The following is a 27,379-nucleotide window of genomic DNA, read 5'->3' as shown; positions in this document are numbered from 1 at the left end:
ATACTGCCCCATCATCCTTGACACCTAGCAATATATATCTATATTGTTTGTAATATTCTCCCATCGTCTTTGACACTTAGCAATATATATCTATTCTGTTTGTATTACTGCCCCATCATCCTTGACACTTAGCAATATATATCTATATTGTTTGTAATATTCTCCCATCGTCTTTGACACTTAGCAATATATATCTATTTTGTTTGTAATATGCTCCCATCTTCTATGACACAGCAATATATACGGTATATATTTTGTTTGTAATACTCTCCCATCTCCTTGACACTTAGAAATATATATCTATTCTGTTTGTAATACTGTCCCATCATCCTTGACACTTAGCAATATATATCTATTTTGTTTGTAATATTCTCCCATCATCTTTCACATGTAGCAACATTCTCCCATCATCCTTGACACTTAGCAATATATATCTATTTTGTTTGTAATATTGTTCCATCATCCTTGACACTTAGCAATATGTATCTATTTCGTTTTAATATTGTCCCAGATTGCGTCAGTTCCTGAATAGATTGCGTCAGACCAGAGTTCTTCAATATTTGAACGGCTCGGTGGAATATGATGCTGTCATATGTTCTAACTTTTGAATAAACTGGAAAAGGATTTTAAGATTCGCATGCAATTCAATGCAAAGTGTCATACCAAACAAGCTTTTCCTGCCATCTGCAGGCAGTTTTCCAAAATTAAACTACCTATCTACTATTCTGTGCTTCATTGCCAACCTATTCCATTTAATAGCTCAGTTTCAACGGAAGTTTGGAAGACATAAATATGGAAAAGGAAAAGAAGACTGGAATGATCTGAGAAGATTGTTGTAAGGATTTGCTTATCTCTTCATCGAATAAATTCGCAGGAGATTCAATGAGACAGGAAAGCTATGATTGGAAGTATTCAACACTTGGTAAGGAAGAACGGAAGTAACACACACACACACACACACACACACACACACACACACACACACATATATATATATATATATATATATATAGGGCGATATTGTCAAATTAAACGTTTTTTAATTATTTCAGAATTTGAAACATAAACTATATCTTTCAAATCGACTATTTAATGAGGCCCCATGGTTGAAGCTGCTCTCAGAATAAATTGAAAATACATCGAGTCTCTTCTGGGCGAGAGATGCTAAGAGAAGCTGCTCTAATTATTATTTCGTTTCTCACTGTCAGGGCGGTCGCAAACTGCTTTTCATAAGTATAGTGGCTCTTCCCCCCCCCCCCCCCGCAACGATCTTCCATAAGACACAAACGAAAATAGAACGTCATTCTTTAGATTTACAATAAAGACATTCTGTGTGTATTACCGTAGATTCAGAGTATCTTTTGCCACTGAATTTGTGAATGCACACCCAAATTCCTGTTGATGTAAGTATGCTATGTTAGAAAATATCTAAAATTGTAGTTTCTTTACTTTATGTCACGATTGTTTTCTTAATATTTTTAGACACGCATATTTTAGTATTTCTTTGTGATAAGTGTCCTGTAATTCCCAAATACTTTAATTAACAGAACTACCAAGTTTTCTTCACATAAACTAATATATTGTACAGTGACAACCAGAATATTATGATCACCTACCTAATATAAAAGTATGTCCACCGTTTGTTCACAGGACAGCAGCAATGCGGTTTGGCATAGAAGCAATAAGACCTTTATAGGTAGCTAAAGGTATGGTGTACACATATGAAACAACAGCTGCGGAGGCTCATATTTACTAGTGTATGGTTAATTGTGTGCTCAGGTACATTTGTACTTTGTCCACACTTTGCGCCCTATCCTGTTGTACAGCGGGGGACACTTTTAAATGGTACACCTTAGCCGTAAATCTCCATATGGCTGTACCATTTAGAAGTGTCCCCCGCTGTACCAGCCACAACAGTCTGCGACATCCGGCATCTTTAATGAGATATGGCCGCACCATGTCTTGTGGTTTGGTGCTGGTTTCACGGTAGTAGGTGTGGGATGGGGATTCTGCGCCACTTCATCATTTCCAATAACAATCTAGCACACCATCAATAATAATAGCGCACCCCTAATAACAATAGCGCATCCCCCTACCTCCAAATAACTTCTAAACTACCCCTAATAATTTCTACCGCACTCCCTATTTCCCAAATAACTTCTATCACATCTCAAATAACTTCTATCTTACTCATAATAACTTCTAATGCATTCTATCACTAAATCTAGTTACAAAAAATCACTAAATCTGGATACAAAAAATCACTAAATCAAGTTACAAAATCACTAAATCTGGTTACAAAATCTAGTTATAACCGGTTTTGACTTTAAAAAATCACTAAATCTAGTTATAAAATCTGGTTATAACCGGTTTTGACTTCAAAAAGTCACTAAATTTGGTTACAAAAAATCACTAAATCTAGTTACAAAAACAAAAAATTACTAAATCTAACAGCATTTAACAAGAATAAACAATTGCGTTTTAAACTCTGATACATACTCTTTTAAATGCCGTTTGAATTATCAAAATCGGATAAAAAATAACGAATTTAGCATTTTGCCGCCTGTATTTATACAACCCAACACAACACACGCACACATTTACAAATCAGTTTCCTTCTCTCTTTCTTCTGAGTATGTAATAATAACAACACCAAAACTGTCCGTCCTGGCTGTCTGTCCAGGCTGTCTGTCCTAGGTGTCACGGCTTCTTGTCAGTCCCGCTTTTTTCGATTCACAATCATCACTTTGAAGAAAATTCTTGAAACAAAATCTGTCCGCAACTCTCTAGCTTTTATTACTCTGAAACATACTACATGCCACACCATCTATTGAGTGAGTGAGTAACTTATTGATCATAGTCACCTAGGTGGTAAATATAGCTAAAACATCAATGTTCAAAAAAGAAAAAATCAGTGTATCCAACTCCATATATTTTTTTGGAACGTTCCAGGATTTTAATTTTTCAAGATATCGCTTTAAAACATATAGGGATGAGTCCACCCCACTACTAATAAATATGATAATTGTTAAAAGTGAGTTGGCAACACTTACAGTGCCACCCCCAAATAACGTTATTAATTAATTCCTCGGCTCCTAATTAACCGATTTCAAAAATTCAAACGGTAAATGAATACTAATAACATAACCAATTTTTTAAAATGCATAAATGGTTGCATAACCCAAAGGATACTTTTCCCTTTTCAATATCTCCACAAAATTTCAACAAATCGAAAAAATAAAAATACTACCATAAGTCAAATAAAATTCTAAGACTTTTTTAAAAAATAACATTTTCCCGAAAACTCAAAAATAAACCCGTAAAAAATTCCCGAAATTTTGAACTTGCTATAAAATCGTCAAATATTAACCGATTTTCAAAATTCAAACGGTAAATGGTTTCTATTTTCTTATAATTTTTTTCTAACGCGGTACTGGTTGTCTATGTCTAAGGATAAAATTATAAAAAATCAAAAATCTTCACTATGTAAGAATGTATTAAGGAAATGTAAACAGGACATAAATACTAGACTACAAAACAATTATTTTCATGCATTACTGGTTGCCTATGTCTAAGGATAAAATTACAAAAACAACTTTTATGACTTAAAAATATAAATTTTACCTAAAAATAAACTATACATAAAAGTTAATTAAATATGACCTAAAAATAAACTATACATAAAAGTTAATTAAATATGACCTAAAAATAAACTAAACTATACATAAGTTAATTAAATATGACTTTAAACTATACATAAAAGTTAATTAAATATGACCTAAAAATAAACTATACATAAAAGTTAATTAAATATGACCTAAAAATAAACTAAACTATACATAAGTTAATTAAATATGACCTAAAACTAAACTATACATAAAAGTTAATTAAATATGACCTAAAACTAAACTATACATAAAAGTTAATTAAATATGACCTAAAAATAAACTATACATAAAAGTTAATTAAATATGACCTAAAACTAAACTATACATAAAAGTTAATTAAATATGACCTAAAAATAAACTAAACTTTACATAAAAGTTAATTAAATATGACCTAAAACTAAACTATAGATAAAAGTTAATTAAATATGACCTAAAAATAAACTAAACTATACATAAAAGTAAATTAAATATGACCTAAAACTAAACTAAACTATACATAAAAGTTAATTAAATATGACCTAAAACTAAACTACACTATACATAAAAGTTAATTAAATATGACCTAAAACTAAACTACACATAAAAGTTAATTAATATGACCTAAAACTAAACTACACTTAAATACATTTTAACTATATCTTATAATGCCCCCAAGCTAATGTACTTATACCACCCTCTAGTATATATCTTTTATCATCATTCGAATCTAATGCTAACTTATTTACAGCTATGGTATATACATCATGCTTACAACTTCGAATTAGATTTATATTTTTGTATGTTTTCACATCATTGAATAGGGTTTGCTTATAATCATCAAATTGTAACTCTTTTGATACTACACATTTTGTTATTCCTTTTGCTTTTTTCTTCTCTTTATTTTCAACTTTAAAGGCATACATCTTTGATCTTAACCCAATAAATTCTGTCATTATTTTACCATTGTTTTCATCCTTCATCTTTCCTAATACTTTTTTGTTTACTAATGGTATTCCATATTGATTATCCTTTCCATATTCACTTGTATCAAATAAATCAACGATTTCTTTTAAGTCTTTGTAGAAATCATCTATATTAATTTCATATATAAAACTATCAGTATCCATATAACATAACCCTATATCAATATCATATTTAGGTTTCATAATATTGTAATGGAAGTCATACATTAATAGTTTTGACAAATCTAGCACACTCATACCAACATATATAGGTTTGTTGAAGGTCAATTTTTCTTTTTTCATATGTATCGCACACAAATCTTCAGTAAATATTGTCCTGTAATCAAAGTTCGGTTTTGCTATTAACTTTTCCACCCTCATTGGATCACATTCTAAGGTAATAGATGGCCTCTTTCTAATGTTTTCCATTGTTTTACCAAATACGCTATTGTTCATTAACTTGTAAAAATCTTTCTCGAAATCATTCTTAGCTTTTGTTCTCATATTTGTATTTAGATCAATATATTCCTTTAACCAGTTTGATTGCTTGAACTCCAATATTCTATGAATTTTCTTTAATATCATCCCAAGTGACATATATAGTTTTAAGTTTCTGTAATGAATAACATATCTTTCTTTATTGTAAAGGGTTGTTAATAATTTTGAATGTTTCGATCCTGGTGGACACATTTTCTGGAGCTAATGGCAGATTTGTATGTTTATCATGTAAGTATTCTGGATATTCTAAATCAACTTCTAATATGTAGCCAGTTTCTGAATCATCTGGAACATTCATTATGTTTATGTAAGGTTGAACCCATTTAAAGTCTTTGTAAGGCATGTACTGACTCATAGCCCATCCATATAAATTATTTGCATGTAGATAAGCTAAATACTTTGAAGGTTCGTCTTTGTTATAATTTTCCATATACTTATTATTTGCTTTTACATATCTCTTACTACATTGTGAAATTCCACCTCTTATACCTTTTTCTATCATTAATATTTTGTCATAGTCAGTTAACATTTCTAGTTTGATCTTAGTCATCTTTAACATTGAATCCCACGATAAACCAGGAGCAGTGAAATACCAAGCAGGATCTAAACCATATGCTTTTAAACACACATCTCTAAAACTTTCAAATACATCAGCTAATATTAATACATCTGTCTTGTTATAAAGTTCTGTATATTCACCTAGATTTTTAATATTGAATGACTTCCAAACATTTTTCGCATGCTGATAATCTTCATCACTGATGTGGGTTTTAGTAAGTTTATTAAAGAACATTTCTTTTGAAGGTAGTTTTGTTTCTTCTAATCTTTCAATTGAGTCAATATAATCATATGGGTACACACCTTTTTTAATTACTAAATCTAACAAATCATTAGGGAAGTACTTTGACGTTTCTCTATATTGTTCTTTTGTAAGGTTATTTGCTAGTTCTGCTAAACTCCTTGGCATAAACCTAAATGAATCTAGAAATCGTAAATTAATTCCATTCTTTTTATCAACCTTCACATATTTTGAGTATGTTATATATTTTTCCTCATTATTTGCAATTAGTTTTATTTCATTCTTATCATAAGCAAGTTCTTTAACAAACAGGTGAGTATCATAACCACTTAAGTTGTGAATAAATACTGGAATAAAATTAGGATTTCGATAGCTTAAGTTACAATAACTGTGAGCTGCACCTCTAAACTTCCCAGTTAAATGATCATGATCTCTTACTTTTGCTTTATTTATATTTATATTCTTCAAACATTTACCTAATTCATGTTTCCATTCTTCTAACTTTTCAACCATGCTATCATTATCTTTAGCGAATTGTATTTTCTTATTTAACATATTTATTTGTTTTTCAATTGCTGGTGGTAAATCATTCAAGTTTCTCTCACATATATGACAACTATTGGAATTATTATATCCATTTTCTTCATCTTTAGTTAGACCATTCATTTTAACTCTTTTGTTATATATTTTCTTTATTTCTATTGCTTCTTGTTTTAACTTCTCCACAAACACCTTTGCAGCATCTAAACCAATATAACTAACAGGACTTTTATACACACCATTTGAGTATTTGATATAATAACAGAAACTCATTGGTAAATGCTTTTGATACTTCACAGTTTTAGAACAATTATGGTCTACTTCCATTTTACATAACAAACATTCAAAATCGGCATATATCGCAAATGGTACTCTAAATGATCTATTATAATTTTGGAACTGTATTTGATTGTCATATGGTTTTGGAAGTTCTATTCTAACAGATTCCATACAATATAGTTCATGTTCTTGTAATTGTATCTCATTTCTAAAATGTCTTGTTAAACACCTATCACAAAAGTATAATTTTTCCTTATGCTTTGTTACTTAACTTCTTATTAATCTTGATAAATCCTTTATCCAACAAAAGTGATCATTATTTTCATCTTTTACATATAATAAATTGATGTGTTTATCCTGCTTATTTTTTGTGATTTGAAGTGGGTATATATTATATTCATCATCATAGGTATACACGTTAATGGATATGTTACTTCTTTTTTCAAACTTTACTATATCTTTTAATTGTACAGGAAATTCAATACCCTTACAATATTTCTCTTGTAATTCATCCACAATTTCTGTATAGTTTGAAGGCCGTTGAGGATGTGATTGATGATCTATAGGTTTTAAATAACATGCAATAGAATATAAGAAACATTTATTATCTTTATTTTGAACATTAATCACTGCTTTTTTATCTTTAATTGGTTTAGGAAGGTCAATATAGGAAGAAGCTCGTAATGGTACATATTTATTTAATCTGATTTCTAAATATTTAATTTGATGTAATGACCAACCTGAACCTCTTCCTTGAAATTCCTCCATCTCTCTACATAGTTTTTGTTTAGCATAGGTTATATATTCATCTAAGTCAGTTGATTGTAATATTCTTTCATTCATAGTTTTAAAATTGCGTTCTTGTACTTCTTTATCTTTAATATAATCACAAATGAATACAAGGTTGACTTTTAATGGATGGTGCTTTAATTCTTCCTTGATTTTGTTAATAACTACTTTCCCACTTATATTTAAAAACTTCACTGGATCTTTATATCCTCCTATGTTTTCAATTGTGATGGTTTGTAATCGTTTCTGTATTGCTGTTTCCTTTGTTTCTACTTTAATTGGTATTCGTTGTGGTTTGGATTCTTCAAAAACATCTTGTTTAAATGGAAATATGTTTCTAATTTGTGATCTGTTTTGTTCATCTTCATATTTTATAATACGGTCAATAAGTTCAGCCTTTCTTAATTTAGAATAACCTTTTATCCCCTTCCTTTTACAATGGTTTTTTAGTTCATCAACTTTCATTGTGTATATAACTTTCAATTCATCTGGTTCATTTTGGTATTGTTCGATTTTTTGATTAATTCACTCTTATTTAAATAACTATAGCCGCGGATTTTCTTGACTACATATTTGTTTTAGTTTTGTAATTGACATCTCCTTCATCTCCTCACCAGTAAAATTAACATTATTCATACTCATTTTATATGGAAAAACACTGTATCGTAATTTTATATTCACTAAATTTTTTAATTCATTTTCATAATATTTTTATACCAACATTAGCAACTTATTTTTCTAATACAGCTGTTAATGTCGACATAAAAAAAACGATACTGTGTTTTTCCATATAATAACACACCTTATATGAAGAAACACTGTATCGTTTTTTATATTCACCAGATTTTTAAATTCATTTTCATAATATTTTTCATGTTTAAACAAATTAAATTACATTACAACATTTATAATATTATATTATTTTTATTTATTTAATTATTATGCAAATTATTAAACCCTAACCACTTAATAAACTCTAATTATTTAATTATTATGCAAATTATTTATTTAATTATTATTCAAATTATTTATTTAATAATTAATGCAAATTATTTATTTAATTATTATGCAAATTATTTATTTAATTATTATGCAAATTATTAAACCCTAACCATTTAATAAACACTTTATTAAATTTTATGAAAATATTTATAAAAGTTAAACACATTAAATTACACTGCAACATTTATAATATTATATTATGTAAATTATTAAACCCTAACCATTTAATAAACACTTTATTACCTTTTATGAAAATATTTATAAAAGTTAAACACATTAAATTACACTGCAACATTTATAATATTATATTATGTAAATTATTAAACCCTAACCATTTAATAAACACTTTATTACGTTTTATGAAAATATTTATAAAAGTTAAACACATTAAATTACACTGCAACATTTATAATATTATATTATGTAAATTATTAAACCCTAACCATTTAATAAACACTTTATTACCTTTTATGAAAATATTTATAAAAGTTAAACACATTAAATTACACTGCAACATTTATAATATTATATTATGTAAATTATTAAACCCTAACCATTTAGTAAACTCTAATTATTTAATTATTATGCAAATTATTTATTTAATTATTAATGCAAATTATTTATTTAATTATTATGTAAATTATTAAACCCTAACCATTTAATAAACCCTAATCATTTAATTATTATGTAAATTATTAAACCCTAACCATTTAATAAACCCTAATTATTTAACAAACACTTTATTACCTTGTATGAAAATATTCATAAAAGTTAAACACATTAAATTTACACTACAACATTTTCTTTATCTATCCAACTATTATGTGAATTATCAAACCCTAACCATTTAACAAACACTTTATTACCTTTCTTTCTCAATATTTTTTCAACCAAATACTCATCCTTATATTTAGTTTTCAATAATTCTGGTTCATAAAATCTTCCTTTAACTTCTTCATTGTTTAAATCTTTAATTTTATATGTTGGTGGATTAGATGGGATAACCTCGTTAATAACAAACACTTCTGCTGACCAATTTGGTGTATAACCTTTGTCAAACAATCCTTTAATTTTACTTATACGAACATGATCACCTAATTTGTATTTAGGTTTAACACGTTTATATTCTTTCTTATACACTTTATTCAATATCACATGCTCATTTTTCTTATTTACTTCTACAGGTTTCACACCAATTGTTCTATGTACTTTGTTATTATATTCATCAACTAAACCTTGCAATATTTTTAACCATTTATAATTACCTTGAACAGTAAATTTCTTCCACATATTTTGTTTAAGTGTTTTGTTAAATCTTTCAACAACAGAAGCTTTTTTACCACTATATGTTGAGTAATGATTGATATTGTTTTTTCCCATCAAATCTTCAAATTCTTTATTATAAAACTCTTTACCTTGATCAGTTTGTAAATTATTAGGTTTTCTTACTTTTAACACTGATTCAAATGCTTCTGTAACATTCTTACCACTCTTATCTTTAACAGGAACAGCAAATGCATATTTTGAAAACACATCTATAATCGTTAGCAAATACTTATAACCTTTATTTGATTTTGAAACACCTTTTAACACACCACTATCCATTTCCACAAGATCTGCTTGCCATAAATCATCTATACCTTTAACAATAACACTTAACCTAGGATAATTTTTTCTAGATGGTTTATGAATTTCTTCTGTAATATCTTCTCTAATACCTTCACCTTCATATAGTCAATCGGAGTTTTTAATGAATTGGGATTTATTAGTACCACATACAACACATATACCTTTCTTAACATATCTTCCATTCTTTGTTTGTTCTATTCTAATGTTATCTATTTTTGTATCTGTTGATTTCTTACACTTAACACAATACATCATACTATTTATTATATGGAAAATTATTAACCTCAATCTATAATTGAAACACTACATCAACTAACAACATCATTCTAAAGATCAACCTAATTCAAACTATAATTCAAGCATATGTTTGTTTGATGCTGTTGTCGATATTTGATGATTAATACTATAATTAACGGGTGTCGATATTTGATGATTAATACTATAATTAACAGGTGTCGGTATTTGATGATTAATACTATAATTAACGCTGTTGTTGATTAATACTATAATTGATCATGAACTTCAATCTATAATTCAATCTATAATCAATCTATATAATAACTTCTACAATTCAAACACTGTTCATCTATATAATTTAATCAATATAACATTCTATAACTTAATCTATAATTCGAACAATAATTCAATCTATATAACAATTTATAATTCATCTGTATAATTCAATTTAGAATGTTGTTATATAGATTGAATTAGAATGTTATTATATAGATTGAATATAGCAAATGGTTTTATGAAAGCTCTCTTTCTATATACATAATAACTTGCAATGGTTGCCCTTCTTCCATAGCTGAATTCTTATTTGCTTGAAACGTAATTATATCACCCTTTTTAATGTTTACAGGTAAATTTTCAATCAAAGTATCACCTAAATATATCTCTAGAAAGTATTTATCCAAACTTAATTCCATGTGCATTATTTTCCCATTATAGAGAAATTTGTAACCATTAGAGAGATTAAATATTCTAAAGATTGGTTCCTTAACATTTTTAACTCTCAATCGACATATTAGGGGTATAGTTTCTTTCTGCATAATCAATTTAGTAGTATCCATCCTAATCTTTTGAAAATCATGTTTCTTTATATATGTGTGGTGTAATGTTTTTAATACATCTTCAAATTTGTTTCTATCACCTTCCAATTGACTATTAACATTACTATTTATTAAATCTAGCTGTTGTAAAGTTACTACATCATGTTGATCAATTGCATCACTTACATTAACAAGTCTTTTGTTTTTGAAATCAACCCATGTTATATTTGATGTAAAAACTTCACTTACATGATTGAGGTTTATAGTCCTCGTTTTAGTATTACCAAAGATGTCCATATTTATTATATAACAATTCAAATTATTTAACAGCAAGTAAAACAGTTATACGAGCTCCACCAAAATCAATCAAATCACCATTTTCATCTTTAATTGAAACTTTGAAATTATTAAATTTATTGTGATGTATTGGGAAAAATATCTTTTCATTAGGTTCATATATAATTGGTTCTCTAAACTCTGCATTTGTTCTAAATGTTGCAATTAAGTCTGTTTCGTTGTGTGTTGTATCATTGTGTTTTAAAATCATACCTTCTGCTAAATCACAGTGAATATTTATAGTATCAAACGGATGAAACCTTGGTGGTTTATCTCCAATATGTTCTATGTTATTAGCCAAGTTTTTATCACTAAAACCTAATACAGTGTTAATGGTATCTAAGGTTATATCACAAACTTCACTAAATATTTTAACTCTATTTCTTTTCCTGTCTTCTGTAATTTCAAAAGTATCTTTGAATTCATCAGTGTAGAATGGAAGGTTTGATTTAATATATTCTTCTAATTCTTTTAAACTATATTGACCAGGTTGAACTATGGCTTGTCTTGTAACTTCAGGTTCTTCAGTGCAAAACGTTAATTTATTATTTTTTTCTGTAATGTTTGGAGTTAAGTATGTTGTGTAAAATCCTGCAACAGCTACTTCTAAATCGTTTTCAAATGGGTAATGCAATGACATGTTTAATACAGATGAATAACCATTTAAATTAAATACTTTCATTTATTATATAATAAATAATTAAAATGGATAATTGGGATATTAAAGTAAGGTTAACAGAAGAAACGGCGAAGAGTAAGAGGAATGGAGAGTTGTTACCTGATGATATAAGATGTTTAATAGTTGGGCCTAGTGGATGTGGTAAAACGACGTTAATGATTGATAATTTTTTGTTGGCACCTAAATGGTTAAAATATGCAAATGTTTATATATATTCTAAAAGTTTAAATCAACCTAAGTACCAACACTTAATACAACTTTTTCGAGATATAGAACGTAATATTAAAGACACAATAGCAATAATAAAAGGAAACAATGAAGAGATTATTCCATTAGATGAATGTGAGGATTATTCTGTGGTAGTATTTGATGATTTCATATTAGAAGAACAAAATCACGTTAGAGAATATTTTACTCGAGGGCGTCATAAGGGTTTGAACTGTTTCTATCTTGGACAAACATATTCTAAAGTGCCAAAACAATTAATTGGGGACAACTTAAACTTTCTTTGTATATTTAGACAGGACAATGTAAATTTAAAACATATATATGATGAATTTGTTGCATCTGATATGTCGTTTGAAAAATTACAATTATTATGAAGCAAGTGTTGGAGTGAAGAACATGGTTTCTTAACAATAGATATGACTAGGAAGGTGAATAATGGTAAATATAGAAATAAAATTAAAGAATTTCTAAAAGTGTAAACTAAACGTATATGAATGCAGGTGAACGTATATGTTATGTTATGTTATGTTATGTTATGTTATGTTATGTTTTTATTTTTTTCTTTATATAATAAATGGATGTTAATAAAGCTAAGAAGTATATTAAGTTAAAAGAAGAACTTATTAAAAGATTTAAGGAAATTAAACAAAGTAATCGAAGTAAGTATGAAAAATTTAAAGAACAAGATCAGCCTGTTATTGATGCAATTAAAGATTTAGGGCAAGATATATCAAAAGTAGCAGAAGAAAATAAAAATCTAATTCAAGAGTTAGTTCCAGTTGTACATAAAAGTGCTAGAGTGGATTCAAGCTTATTAGAAACACCGCCTATGTATGATAGTTCTATAAATGAAAGTGATACGCCTATAACAGAAGAAATAAAACACATGAAAAACAAATTAAATATAAAGTAGAAGGAATAGAATCTTTAGCAACAACTCATTTGGGTAAAATTGCCTCAAGATATTATGCAACTAGAGATGACAAAAGTTTTGGAATACAGCCATATGATGAAGATGGGAAAATTATACATATGATAGGAAATGCGGAAGTTAAAATTCATGGTGATGATTTAGTTATTAATAATCGACATTATACAGGAACAGAAGGTTTATGGGAATTATTGACAAAACATAATCCAACAAATTATAATGATGATGATCCAGAAAAATATAAACAAATAGTAATTGATTCTAGTGTTGCATTTCATAATAATGATCCAAGTACAAGAAAACAAAAATCTAGTAAAGATAAAAAATATAAAGAGATTATCAAACCTATTTGGGATGAATATATAAAACCAACAACACCTTCAAAAAAGACACCAAAATCTGGAGAAGGAATAAAGGTATATAACGAATTATCAAAAGAATACATATGGATGGATGATGTGAGAAAACTGATTGATCGTTTGATTGTTATTGATGGCGAAGAAAAATCTGGAAATGATAACTTTTATAATGAGAAAGTAGGTATTATGGATATGATTAATTCTAAACTTGCACAATTTATTCCTAATGATCCAAAAGGTATAGGTTATTTGATTAAGATATTGAATACGCTGCCACCAAAATTTTGGAATAGTGAAAAGTATGGAAAAGGATTAGTAAATGATTTGATTAATAAACTTCCATTTGAGTTGCATATTCCAGGATTTAGATTTTGCGGGCCTGGGACTAAGTTAGAAGAAAGATTAGAAAGAGGTGATGAAGGTATTAACAAATTAGATGAGGCTTGTAAAGAACATGATATATACTATAGGGATAATAAAGATACAGAATCAAGACATATTGCAGATAAGGAATTAGAAAATAAAGCTTGGGAAAGAGTTTTTGATAAAGATGCTAATTTAATAACTGAAAAACTACCTGCTCTTGGAACTGCTTTAATGATGAATACAAAAGTAAGATTTGGTTTAGGTTTATAAGTAATGAAAGTAAGATTAGGTTTATAAGTATTTTTTAGATTTAGGTTTATAAGTATTTTTTAGATTTAGGTTTATATATGTACTTTTTATGGAATTTTTTGATAAAAAGCTTTTAATTATATAATAAATATGCAGTTAAAAGGTTTTACATTTACGATTCCTAATCAGGAACTTAAACAATTAAATATAGATCACATTTTAACTAACAAACAACTCAAACAAAAGGAAGCAAAACTAAGTAAAGGACAATGTATGTCTCTATCTCTTTCTATACCACAACTTAAGAAAATAAACAAAGAAATGAAGACAAATGATAATAAAGTTCATTATGGTGGTTTTATATTTACTATTCCAACGATTTTAGCTTTAATAGGTGCTTTAGGTTCTGTTGCTGGAGGTGCGGCTGCTATTGCTAAGACTGTAGATGATGCAAAAAAGAATAAAATGGAATTAGAAGAACAAAAGCGACATAACTTAGCAATGGAAGAAAAACAAGGTGGTAAGCTTTCAAAAAACGTAAACTCCAAAACAGTAAAGAAAAAGAAGAAATTAAACCTTTAAGTAATTTAGATCTAATACAACTTGTTAAAAAACTTAAGATAAGAAACTTTAGAGGTGTATTTATGAGTGATGAATTGCCTAAACAACCAAGGAAGAATGAGTGTGGTATTGTTAATTTTGATACGTCTAAAAATATAGGAACGCATTGGATTTGTTATTGGAAAAAAGGAAATAGAAAGTATGTGTTTGATTCATTTGGAGGTAATCCGCCAAAAACACTCGTAAAATATCTTGGTCATAATATAGAGTACAATAGCAGCCGTATACAACAATTTAACGAGGTAATTTGTGGACATTTATGCATTACAGTGTTAAAAATGTTTACAGATGGGTATAGTTTTTCAGAAATTATTAGTCAGGTTAATAGGAATAAGGATATTTGGATAAGTTATATTTAAGTTTTTATGGGTTTATTTTATGGGCTTAATTCATAAAACGATTATAAATATTTTTTATAATAAATATGGATAAGATAGAATCATATGAATTACAATCCTTTAAACCTAATCAAAAAAAATCGAGAATTTAAATAAGCCAAACAGGTCTATTGAATTCGATATTGACGTGGGTGATGGCTTCATTCATCCTTATTATGCTGATATTTATGTAACTTTTGAAATTAGAGGTAGAGATGGTGATGGAGAATATACTACTGGTCAAAATATTAGACTTATTAATAATTTCTTCCCACATTTGTTTTCTCAAATTCAAATTAGTAAGCATGGTCAGATATTGGATATTATTGATTATCCTGGTTTAACTTCAACAGCTGTAAATACATGTACGATTTCAAAACCAGAGGCAAATCACTATGATGAATGTGGATGGGAATGAATTACGGGGGCAAGAACAGATGAAGAAATAGTGTTTTTGCTAAGACTTTTGCCAGGATTTTGTTCAGATTTTAAAGATATTATGTGGAAAGGAGGATTGAAATATACATTTAAAAGAAGTGGTTCTGATGATAATGCATTTGCTATTTGAAAAACAAAAAAGCAGGATGGAACATATGAGAATGATCAACCACATCCAGGTAAAATTAAGATTACAAATATGGAGTTAAGAATGCCTATCGTTAATTATGAACCTAACTATGCCACCTTGTTAAGATCTAATATGTTAAAAGAAGGTAAGATTCCTATTTCATTTAACACGTATCAATGTTTACAGAAATCAGTTACAGGCAAATATTTAGAATTCGATTTAACTACACAATTTAACTCAAGTGAATTTGATATGCCTAATTTTGTGATTGCCTTTTTCCAAACTGATAGAAATGATAATCAAGAAAGAGATTCAAGCTATTTTGATCATTGTAAAGTTCAGAATATCCATTTTCGTAATTCTAGAAATGAATATTTCCCATTAGAATCTTTAAACTTAGATTTTGCAAAACATAAATATTTGAAAGTTTATGAAATGTATACGGTATATAAGCGAGCTACAATTGGAAATACTGAGATGTTTTATTATCCTAAGGAATTTTTAGAAAATAGGCCGATGTTCGTAATTAACACAAGCAAGCATAAATCAGTAACTGTAAGTGATAGAACTAATTTGAAACTGACTGTTAATTTTGAAAGCGATGTATCAGATAAAACAATTTGCTATGTTGTTATGATTGGTAAGAAAAATTTAGAGTATGATGTTGAGAAAGAAAAAATAATTGAGAAGATATAAATCAATTATATAATATGTTTATTAGATTAGTTTAGTTTGTAAGTGTTTTTATGATAATATCATAAAAACTTATTTAATAAAATGACTATTCCAGATAACATTCCACGTGAGAATTTAATTGTGTTAATTGAAGATACTATATTAAATCTTGAGAAGTTATTAATGAAAAACAACAGGAAGTTTAAGAGAATAAAATGTGTTTATATTACTCTTATTACGTTATCAATTCTATTATCAGCTTCCACAGGGTTCATCAATGTATTTATTCCTGTTACAGTATATTCAATTATTACAACTGCATTTGCTTCGGCTTCTGCTGTTATAACTGGTTTATCTACACGGTTTAATATAGCTTCAAAGAAAGAATATTATAAAAATATGGTGAATCGAATTGGACTGTTTAAAGATGAGCTTAATGTAATTAAGCTCATGAATGGTGAATTAACAGATGAAAATGTAAGAGATATTGTTAACAGAATCAATGACATACTTAACGAAATTCGAGGCTATTAGAAACTGATTTTTAAAAAGTTTTAATATAATAAATACGATGGCGAGTCATATTGAACTTTTAAATAAACTTGGAAGTCTTGAACAAAAACAGGTTATTGGATTAAGAGAATTAGAATTAAATACAGAATATAAGATTGTGAAAATGGAAAAGATTAAAACTAAGTTTGGAAAGAGCATTTTAGTTGAATGTGAGGAGTTTAAGGTATTTCTTCCACCTAGATTTACAAAACACTTAACAGATAAAATGATTGATGAGATCGTTAAAGATGGAATAAAAATCAAATACACTGGTTTAAAAGATAACTATCCAACTGTTGAGTTCTGTATGTGAATCCAAAAAATAATAAAAATGATCAAAAATGTATTGTCAGAAGTAAAAAATGGAGTGAATAGAATGGATCCTCAAAAGAAATTTATACTTACTAATAACTTTAATGTAATTGTGAAAAATGTGCAAACCGAAGTTCAAGTTGTTTTTGATATTAACGGCTGTCTATTCAGTTTGAATTATGATCAGTGGACAGAGTTTAAGAAGTCATTATTTCCTATTGAGAATGAAGTTAGCAGAAGATTTCACTATCAATATCCTAATTTGTAAGTATCAATATACTAATTTGTGAGTATTATGTAATTATGTAGAATTTAGTTAACTTTTATGGTTAAATCATAAAAGTGTTTTGTAATTTTATTTTACTAAATTTAGTGATTTTTTATAACTAAATTTAGTGATTTTTTTTGTAACCAAATTTAATGATTTCTGAAGTCAAAACCGGTTATAACCAGATTTAGTGATTTTTTGTAACTAGATTTAGTGATAGAATGCATTAGAAGTTATTATGAGTAAGATAGAAGTTATTTGAGATGTGATAGAAGTTATTTGGGAAGTAGGGAGTGCGGTAGAAATTATTAGGGGTAGTTTAGAAGTTATTTGGAGGTAGGGGGATGCGCTATTGTTATTAGGGGTGCGCTATTATTATTGATGGTGTGCTAGATTGTTATTGGAAATGATGAAGTGGCGCAGAATCCCCACCCCACCCCTACTCACGGTTTCTCTTCCCACCTGTAAAAGACACTAACGATGGCAGATTATGAACATCCGACAAGTTGAGCTGTTTGCGAGATGTTCATTCTCAGCCGTTCGGCTACCAACCTCTAGTTCTATCAAACTTTCAAATATCGACGGCCTTCTCTATTTTACACACAAGAATCACATTAACTGATCAAATGAAAAGCGTCACTTTCTGGTGGACGCTTCTTCTGTGTTAGCCCAATGTCTTCGTAAAAAAATATATAACTGAATTGAATTATGTTGCGTAGTACTTTTTAAATACTTATAAATTAATGATAACCCTCCTTAGTCTTGTGTTTGCTGTCGTAATATTTATCAGAATAATATATCCTTTGTAAAAGGAACGAAAGCTTTTTGTTATTTCCACAAATAAGAAATAAATATTTTTGTGGTTCTTTGACATTTTCTTTTTGCCTCTTTAGTATTTATTTCTATCCCCTGTAAGAAACTGTGCTGCCTAGGGGCCTGATATTCAGAGATTAAAGAAAACAAGTTGCGACTTACTATTTATCCGGCACCCTAATTATAATTAAGAATGATTTGGTTTGTGCATCTTAATATCCATCTGTCAAGGTCGTCTCGATCGATCGTGATATATACTGGTGTCAAGAACAGAAGCCACAGTGAACTAATGAAAGCAGAACTCCAAGTGCGTTTAAATTTCAATATGTTCTGCAAGTATTTTTGAACGTATGAAAAAAGGATGTGGGACTGTGCAATCTTCATAAAAATTGAAATGAAACATTCCAACTGTTATGCCGGCCAGGCTAAAGGAGACAGTGATGCTGAGAAATGAATACGATAGTGGAATGAATAAAATGGAAGGAAACGGGAGAACCTCGAGAAAGCCCACGAACACGGTGTTTGTCTACCACAAAACCCACGTGGCGTGAGTTGGGATTCGACCAGGAACCCTACGCACCAGAGGTGAACGCTCTACCACTGAGCCACTGTGTGATTATTGTTAAAAGCTGGTATGTGCCATATATAGGATATATATATATATATATAATGACTCATAGTACTTTTCAACAATAAGCCATTTATAGCCAACAGAAACTGCAATATAACATATACATATATAAATACAAAATATATGAGTACTCACTTTCCCTCAAAGTATTGCATACAGTGTAAGGTCAAAAAGGCAACTCTTTGATACTCTTCAACATTTGCGTTTATGAATGGCAAATCGCCCACAAGGTACTGCAAAATAAACATCGAATATACGTAAGAAAACAAAACAAAAAAAGACATGAAAATGAAATAAAATGTTCACGTTTAAGCCCTATATGCTACAAGAGACAGATGATTAATGCAATTGAATAATTGTGAAAAGATTAGTATAATGATAATATGAAAGTCAGAAAAATATACACACTGCTGAACAAGACTGCACTTATTTAATATAAAAACATATTTAATATATAAAAAATGTGTTTTTATATTAAATAAGTGCAGTCTTGTTCAGCAGTGTGTTTATTTTTCTGAGTTTATTCGCAAGACGTTGACTATGATTGTGTGTCAGTTTGAAAGAAACTCCTAAAAATCATTGGACACGATGTTGTCTACCACAAATTCATGTAGTCTGGGATTGAACTGGTGATCTTCAGCACCTGAGGTGAACTCCCTAGCACTGAGACACCGCGATCTGACTTCACCTTACGTAAGAACAGTAAGTTAAATTATGTACGTAGTATTACATATTAAAATGTTAATTAGAATATTCTAACAACATTTACAAGTTATGTCCTGACAGATTATTCACATGTTAGAGGACAATAACTCAAATAAAGAGAAATTAAACGAATTCAAATCTCAAACTTGTAAACAACAATTTTATTGTTAGGTATGTTGTAATATCAACAGTCAGCTTCAGCATAAAATTCTACACCTGGTAAATCAGTGTGGTTTCAACTTATTCAACAAAAACACATTGGTGGTGGAACTTTACTCAGTCTCACTTGTCAGAAACATGAGAGATGAGTGTCTTAAATAGGTATAACATAACAAATATAAAAGATTATTACAGGGTAGTGAAGAGAATAGAAGGAGTTGAGAAACTTAGCTTATTGAACTTCCGTAGTGATCTGGATTTAATTTCTATGTAAGTACCTTCTCATCTCATGTTGTCTTTAATTATTCATTTTTATATCTCTAGCCAGTATAAACTGTTCTTCAAAATATTCATATGTATGATTTGAATCATCTGATAGGAAAACTAAGTTTTGTATTTAATTTGATTTTGAACATTAACAAAATTAGTGCCCCCAAATTATTAGTTAAAACAGGAGACATTTAGCTATGACTTCCATTAATAATTCTAAATTTGTAATAATTTGAAGATTAATATTTTAGGTGTATAGTACTAGAAGTAAGGTTGAGAAATTGACCTGTAGAATATATTCTAAAAATTACTATTTTAAAAGTTGGTAATCACTTAACAAGATCCTTTAATGCATTGATGACAAACAATGGTTAGTTGCTCCATGCAGTATTTTGTTTAGATTTTGTGAACAGATACTATCTTTAATGGTTGCAATTTTTTTAAGGACGCAGGATAAATGAGTTCAATTTATTTATTATATGTAACATTTAACGTTCCGTTATTAAGCTTAAGACGATAAAGAGTACACGTGAGTGATTAAAGTACAAAATTCAACCAAGCGCAAACTCTTTACTACAAGTTTTTATGTGAAAATAAATTAATAAATACCAGAATAGCTTGTATAATTGAATTTGTGAACTTTCCATCTTGCACTTACATTGACAGCATTGCACAAGTAGATAGGTAAGGTTGGACAATTTGAGTGTATTAATATCTCAATATGTAGCACAGACCAACACGCAATTGCCAGAACTGCATACCAGTAACACTTAGACATTAGCCATGGATAGACAAAGAGTTGTATGTGGATATTTTAAAATCAACTGCATGAATTCATTTGTCGAACAATTGTACTTTCTTCATACAAATGTGAATATTCATAGGTTTTTACTGGCTGTACAGTTGCTCTCTAACATCTGTGCTTTAATATCCTGCATATTCATCAGACTTAGGTATCTACTATTTTTATTCTATTACCTGGAAGAAACAATATCTCAAATTATACCATTTTAAGTAAAAAAAAATGACCTGAAAGCTGCATCATTGGCAGCATTAGGGAAGATGTGACAGGGATTTTTTTTTTGTTTTTAGCAGCTTTATCAAGTTTCGCGGAAGTGTATGGACGTGCAAACAAAATTTCTTTGAAGGTGGTTGTGTATCAGTATTTTGAAGTAAGTGCAGACTATCAACTACGAAGTGAGCCCTCGAATTTTTCAATCATACCTCATATGTTTATTATACAGACATTTATTTACATTCTACATATTACTTAATATACCTCTGATATTAAGACCATTCGACTTCTCATACCGTCAAGACTCCAGTTCGTTGCTCTTAAAATCTATAGTTTCTAAACAACAATTGAAACCAAAACTATAATATTATCATTTAGCATTCTAATAGCTTCTATGTTTACATAACAGTTTATAGTGCAGTCAAATTAGCAAAAAGTAAGAAACAAATTAGTAACAAGCTGAAAATTGGTACAGATATTGGGAATGATGTTCTAAACAACATACTAAACGTCCCCTGAAATCTCAGGTAACCTTCGCCGCCATATTGGAAAATGGCCACCGGAAGCGTCAAATGAACAATACCCAGATAAAAATAGCAATATCTTCGTTATGGTTGAGCATAAAGAGGTAAACTTAGTGTCGTTTTATAGAACCTTAGATAGCACAATATTTTTTAAAGAGAAACAATTTTCATAAAACACATACTTTTAGAAATATTTAGCTCTAAATTCTAAAACTCCGAAAACTACCGTAAAACTGATTTAAAATTTTATTGAATTTAGGATGTAATTATTAACATGTTAAAATTTGACATAGACGTTGATAAAGATTATTTAAATCACATACTAAAATACCACAACTTCTTCGTTCGCCATATTGGAAAATGTAGAAATGTCCGAAATAATTGAAAGATAATATTTTTTTAAGTGAAATACAAAATCTGGACCGGGTTAAATATTTGAGAAACTGTAAATGCAATCGATCCGAAGCCAATTGGAATCAATGGTGGTGCAAGTGGGATACATTCTGACGTTTATTTGACGTCCTCCGCCATCTAGGTGACCGCCATCTTGGAATCAACTTGTTTATTTTAAATGGCAACATAGTCGCGTGATATATTAAACAATTTCCCCGTCCGAAGAGAAACCCAATGGAGAGGTTACTTTTCCAAACCTACAACTGTTTTGAAGTTGCGAATAGATTTAGGATATTTTATATGTGAAATGGTGTGAAATTTGCTGTGCGAAGATTCGAATTGAAGGATAAAGATAAAGTAAAAAGCAAGCTTTGTAACATCTCACATTACGTATTACTTAATAACCAGGAAAAGAGAGAGCTAACACACATGAGACAATTACATTCACATGACATGTTCAGCATGCCCACCGTTTTGTTCTATGCATATCATTAACCTTGAGACACAGTGCTTGTGCACTCTGCGAAGCATAGTTGGTGACATTTGTTCACAGACAGTAATAATTCTCCTTTTCAGGTAGCCAATGTCAATAATTTTGCACTAGTAGACAATAGCTTTAAAATGCCCCAAAGATAGAAATCCAACAGAGTTAGGTCGGAGACCATGCTGGCCACGGAACTGATCCATGCCGACCTATCCAGCAACCAAGAAAGTGTTCATTGAGCCATCGGTTACATTACGACCATTATGCGGTGCCCCATCTTGTTGTCAGAATTGATGAAATCACCCTTCCTCTTCCAACAAAAGTGGCATGAAGTGTTTTCAAGCATATCACCATATTATGCAGCATCCAAGGTTGCATCAACGAAAATGGGTCCAAAGGTTTCATCAATGAAAACAGGTCCAATAAGTTTCTCGCCTCATATTCTACACCACACCATTATCTTACCTGCACCTTGCATCTTTGAAGCATATATCTAATTAAGATTTGTATTAGCCCGGTACCGAACATTTTGCCCAATACCGAGAAACTCTACGCTAAGCTTTTTTTTTTTTTTTTAAATCTGCAACGGTTTTGAAGTAGTGAGTAGATTTAGGCTATAATATGTTATAATTTAGACTTAAATTTTGTTATGTGTGGAACATTGTATAGACGGGAACCGAGTGACTCTTTATCTTTTTTTTCTTGTAGGTAGGACAGGGTGCTAACCCGAGAGGAAATAATCGAAATCTTTCTTTTGGCTGGAGAACGCAGTTCACCAATAACATCCGTCTTTAAAGAGCGACATCCTAATCGCGATCCGGTGACAGACAGTGCTGTACGAAAAGTAATCCGCAAATTCATGGCAAAGGGAAATGTTGATTGATTTACCTCGATCAGGACGACCAAGAAATGCAACTGATCCAGACACACTTTAACTAATAACCTTGAAAATAAGTATCTCCTACGATGAAAAATATACGGTTTACCGTTTTTCTAAAATAATGGTAGGAGACCGTTTTCCTGTCAGATACCTGTGTCGGGCATGCGCTTTGGAGAGAAAAAGCACATGTTCGAAGCGAGGATTGATGGCGCGTAGGTTCGGATGTGTTGTGATTTCTTTTGTTTTGTTTCTTTCTTTTGTTTGTTTGTTTAGTGTGTGGTTTTCTGGTGTGATATATACAGTACTACTGTTGAAGATATCCTGGAGATTCAACATTAAGCAAGGTAATGTATGGGAAAGCATCATATTAATGTGTGAAGTTTGTTCGGTGACAAACAAAACTTTAGTTGCCTATCGTGGCAAGCAGATCGCTGCAAAGAGCAACGATGCGAAATCAAGAAGCTGCTGGATGTATCACCTAAAGTTCTTATGATGATGTAGCCAACTACGAGTGGTGGCGAAGTTAAAATTAGAATCACAATGTTGAAATACTTGAAAAAAAAAAAACTTTTAGGAAAGGTGCCTCGTAGTTTACCGTACTTAGTACCGCATTACATAAGTTGTGTTGCATCAACTGGAATTTTTCATGTTACAGAAATAAAAGTATACTGTCACTCATGTGTGTCTGAAGGAGCTAGCTAATGAAAACGTATTAAATTTCTTAGTACAAATAAAAATACCAAATGCAATAGGGTATGTAGTAACCAGGGAGGTGAGTCCACTAGAAAAGTTTCATCGGGTACCCATGCTGTCACTACTTCTTCTGGATAAATGAATTGATATATTTGAAAAATATTTCTGTAAATGTTGTTTTTATCTTTAATTTTGTTCTGAGTACCTATAATCTGTTCTGGTGTCTTGTTAATACATTTGAGCTTTTAATAAATATGCAAAAGTTCGACACTCTGAAAATTTGTTTTTTTTTTAGCATTGATGCCACTGTTACATAATTATGCAAACACGTACTTATTAATTTGGGATAGCGGATACTGGATACTGTAAGTAGTGTTGTGAAAAGTCATATGGTTTTACACTTCTTTTGTCGTACTTCTGGTCATTCTCAGCTATGTTGTCAGGTGCCTGCTTGCTTATCTGAAACCGTAATAATGCGACTAATCTAAGGAATCGCTGATTACAATACTTGAGGTCTATTAGTCTACTGGCACTCATAGCGAAAATACATGCAATAAAGTTAGTTTTAACACTGCAACAGAATATCAATTTATGAATATCTGAAAAGGACATGGACGTTTATTCCAACTACATCTTCAAAGCGTGAGAAAACTCAGCTATTAAATTCAAGAAATAGTTTTTTTTGTAATATCGAACCCCTCTTCTGGTGGTATGTTCAATACAAGACAAAATTGGTAATTTTGAAAAGAAAAAGCAATGTATATGCAAGGGTATATATTGTCCAGCAAGAATTCTTACTGGATCTAGCAAGATTGCATGCTGGACCGACAAAGACCTCTAGATAGGGAATCTGTGTGATAATTACCGTAAATTTTCGACGGTAATAACACACCTGTGCACCTGTGCTTTTTTTTTTTTAAAAAAAACGATCCCTAAATATTACGGTAATTTATCGTAAAATATTGTTACCAAATATATATATAAAACAGTTTTCCGTAAAAATTAGGTGTAATCCGTTGGCAGCGAGAGTTGCCGGTAATCGGTCAGTAAATTTAAGGCAAAATTCTTTACAATGCAAATCAGCAGCTGTGTTGGGTGTAATGGTGAAAAGTCCTATGGAGAGTGTGCGACGTCAATCAAGTGAACATAATGTTAGTGTCAAAAGTGTTCAAAAAATGTTAAAAAGGAAAAAGTTGCACCCCTAAAAATTAAAGTTGAAACAAAAACTGCCAAAGGATGATTTAGATATAACTAACTAACTAACTAACTCTATGGCCTATGGAACCCGGAGGTTCAATGCCGCGTTCACAAAAGCTCTCCACTGACTTCTATCCTTAGCTAACTGCATCCAGTTTTACTTTGTATTCCAATCTCTGCGAGATCCATCTTAATATTATCCTCCCATCTGCGCCTAGGTCTTCCTAATGGTCGTTTTCCGATTGGTCTTCCAGTCAAGACTTTGAAAGCGTCTCTATTTTGTTCGATTCTAGCTACATGACCCGCCCATCTAAGCCTCCTAGACTTGACGACCCTAACAATGTTGGGTAAACCATATAAATTATTTAGTTCCTCCTTATGAAGTTTCCACCATTCCCCATTCCCGTTCCTCTTGGGTCCGAATATTCGTCTCAGGATCTTGTTCTCAAATACTTTCAGTCTATATTCTTCCCTCAGAGTAAGTGACCATGTTTCGCAGCCATACAGAACTACAGGCATGATTATCGTTTTGTATATTTTAAGTTTCAAATTCCTCGACAGAATTCGCGACGACAAGAGATTTTGAACCGAATAGTAACACGAATTCTCTGCTTTTAGTCGACATTTCATTTCTCCGTGAATATGATTTTCCTCTGTTAATATTGATCCTAGACATTTCAAAGTATCCACTTTATCAAAAGTTATTTAGTATTTTAACGCATCCATAATTTGCCGTATTCCGGTCCCGACGCACTTCCATGTATTTAGTTTTCTCTGCATTTACTTCTAAACCCATGTCCCTGCAAGCGTTTAATAAGATCTCTGCATTTCTTTCTATTGTTCTCCTATCATCCCCTATTAAATTTACATCATCAGCATATGCCATAACCTGGTGAATACCGTTCAACTGTAAGCCCTGGTTGCTATCCTTGATTTTCCTTATAGCGTATTCCAAAACGAAGTTAAATAATAATGGCGACAACGCATCTCCTTGTTTCAGGCCATTTTCGACATGAAAGCTCGTGGACAAAAATTTTCCTACCCGGACTTTACATTGGGATTCATTTAAACATATCTTAATTAATCTAATTAGCTTTCTCGGTATTCCAAGTTCTGCAAGAACGTTGTATAATGTTTCTCTCCTAACCGAGTCGTACGCCTTTCTAAAATCAATAAATAGTTGATGTACCGGGGTATTGTATTCCCACTTTTTTTCGAGTATTTGGCGAATGGTAAATATTTGGTCGATGGTTGATCGATTTCGTCTAAATCCGCACTGATAATCTCCAATAATTTCATCTGCGTATGGGGTCAATCTTGCTAACAGAATATTTGAAAGGATTATATAGGATGTTGACAGAAGAGAAATGCCTCGATAATTATTACAGTCAGTTTGTCACCTTTCTTGTGGATTGGAACAATGATTGATTCTTTCCACTCTTGTGGCAATTCTTCCTTGTTCCAGATAAGGAGAATGAGTTTGTGTATCTTGTTCCACAATTTTTCGCCTCCAGCTAAAATTAACTCAGCCGGAATTTCATCTACACCCGGAGATTTGTGTTTCTTTAATTTTTTTTATAGCGGTTTCTACTTCTATTCGGTCTTCTGATTTAGATAGACCAATGGAGTTTTGTGAGTAGGCGTTGGCCCAGATAGCTCGTAACTGAGTGTTTCCTCATAACATTGTTTCTAGTGATGAGGCAAATTTCTATGTAACAGGTGAGATTAACAACCAAAATGTCCGGTATGGGATAATACAAATCGTGATTGGGTAGATGCATCAAAGATGCAAGATGCAGGTAAGGTAATGGTGTGGTGTGGAATATGGGGGGAAAACTTACTGCATGTGTTTTCATTGATGGGACCTTGGATGCTGCACAATATGGTGATATGCTTG

The 27,379-nt window shown here is 30.4% G+C and overlaps 1 protein-coding gene across 2 annotated transcripts in view; it reads right to left on the bottom strand.

The window, feature by feature from the left end:
• The window catches only part of LOC145672774 (uncharacterized), a 112,051-nt gene that overhangs the window by 60,386 nt on the left and 24,286 nt on the right, over nucleotides 1-27,379 (bottom strand). For both annotated transcript variants that reach the window (XM_081741940.1, XM_081741941.1), the window contains exon 4: nucleotides 19,298-19,395. In XM_081741940.1, the coding sequence (XP_081598066.1) occupies nucleotides 19,298-19,395 (98 nt within the window). The remainder of the gene's footprint in view (nucleotides 1-19,297; nucleotides 19,396-27,379) is intronic.

The sequence above is a fragment of the Thermobia domestica genome, chromosome 16 (genome assembly GCF_964235325.1).
Source record: "Thermobia domestica chromosome 16, izTheDome1.hap1.1, whole genome shotgun sequence".
Taxonomy (NCBI): domain Eukaryota; kingdom Metazoa; phylum Arthropoda; class Insecta; order Zygentoma; family Lepismatidae; genus Thermobia; species Thermobia domestica.
Note: the sequence above shows the minus strand (reverse complement) of the source record. Positions and strands in the feature narration are given on the sequence as shown.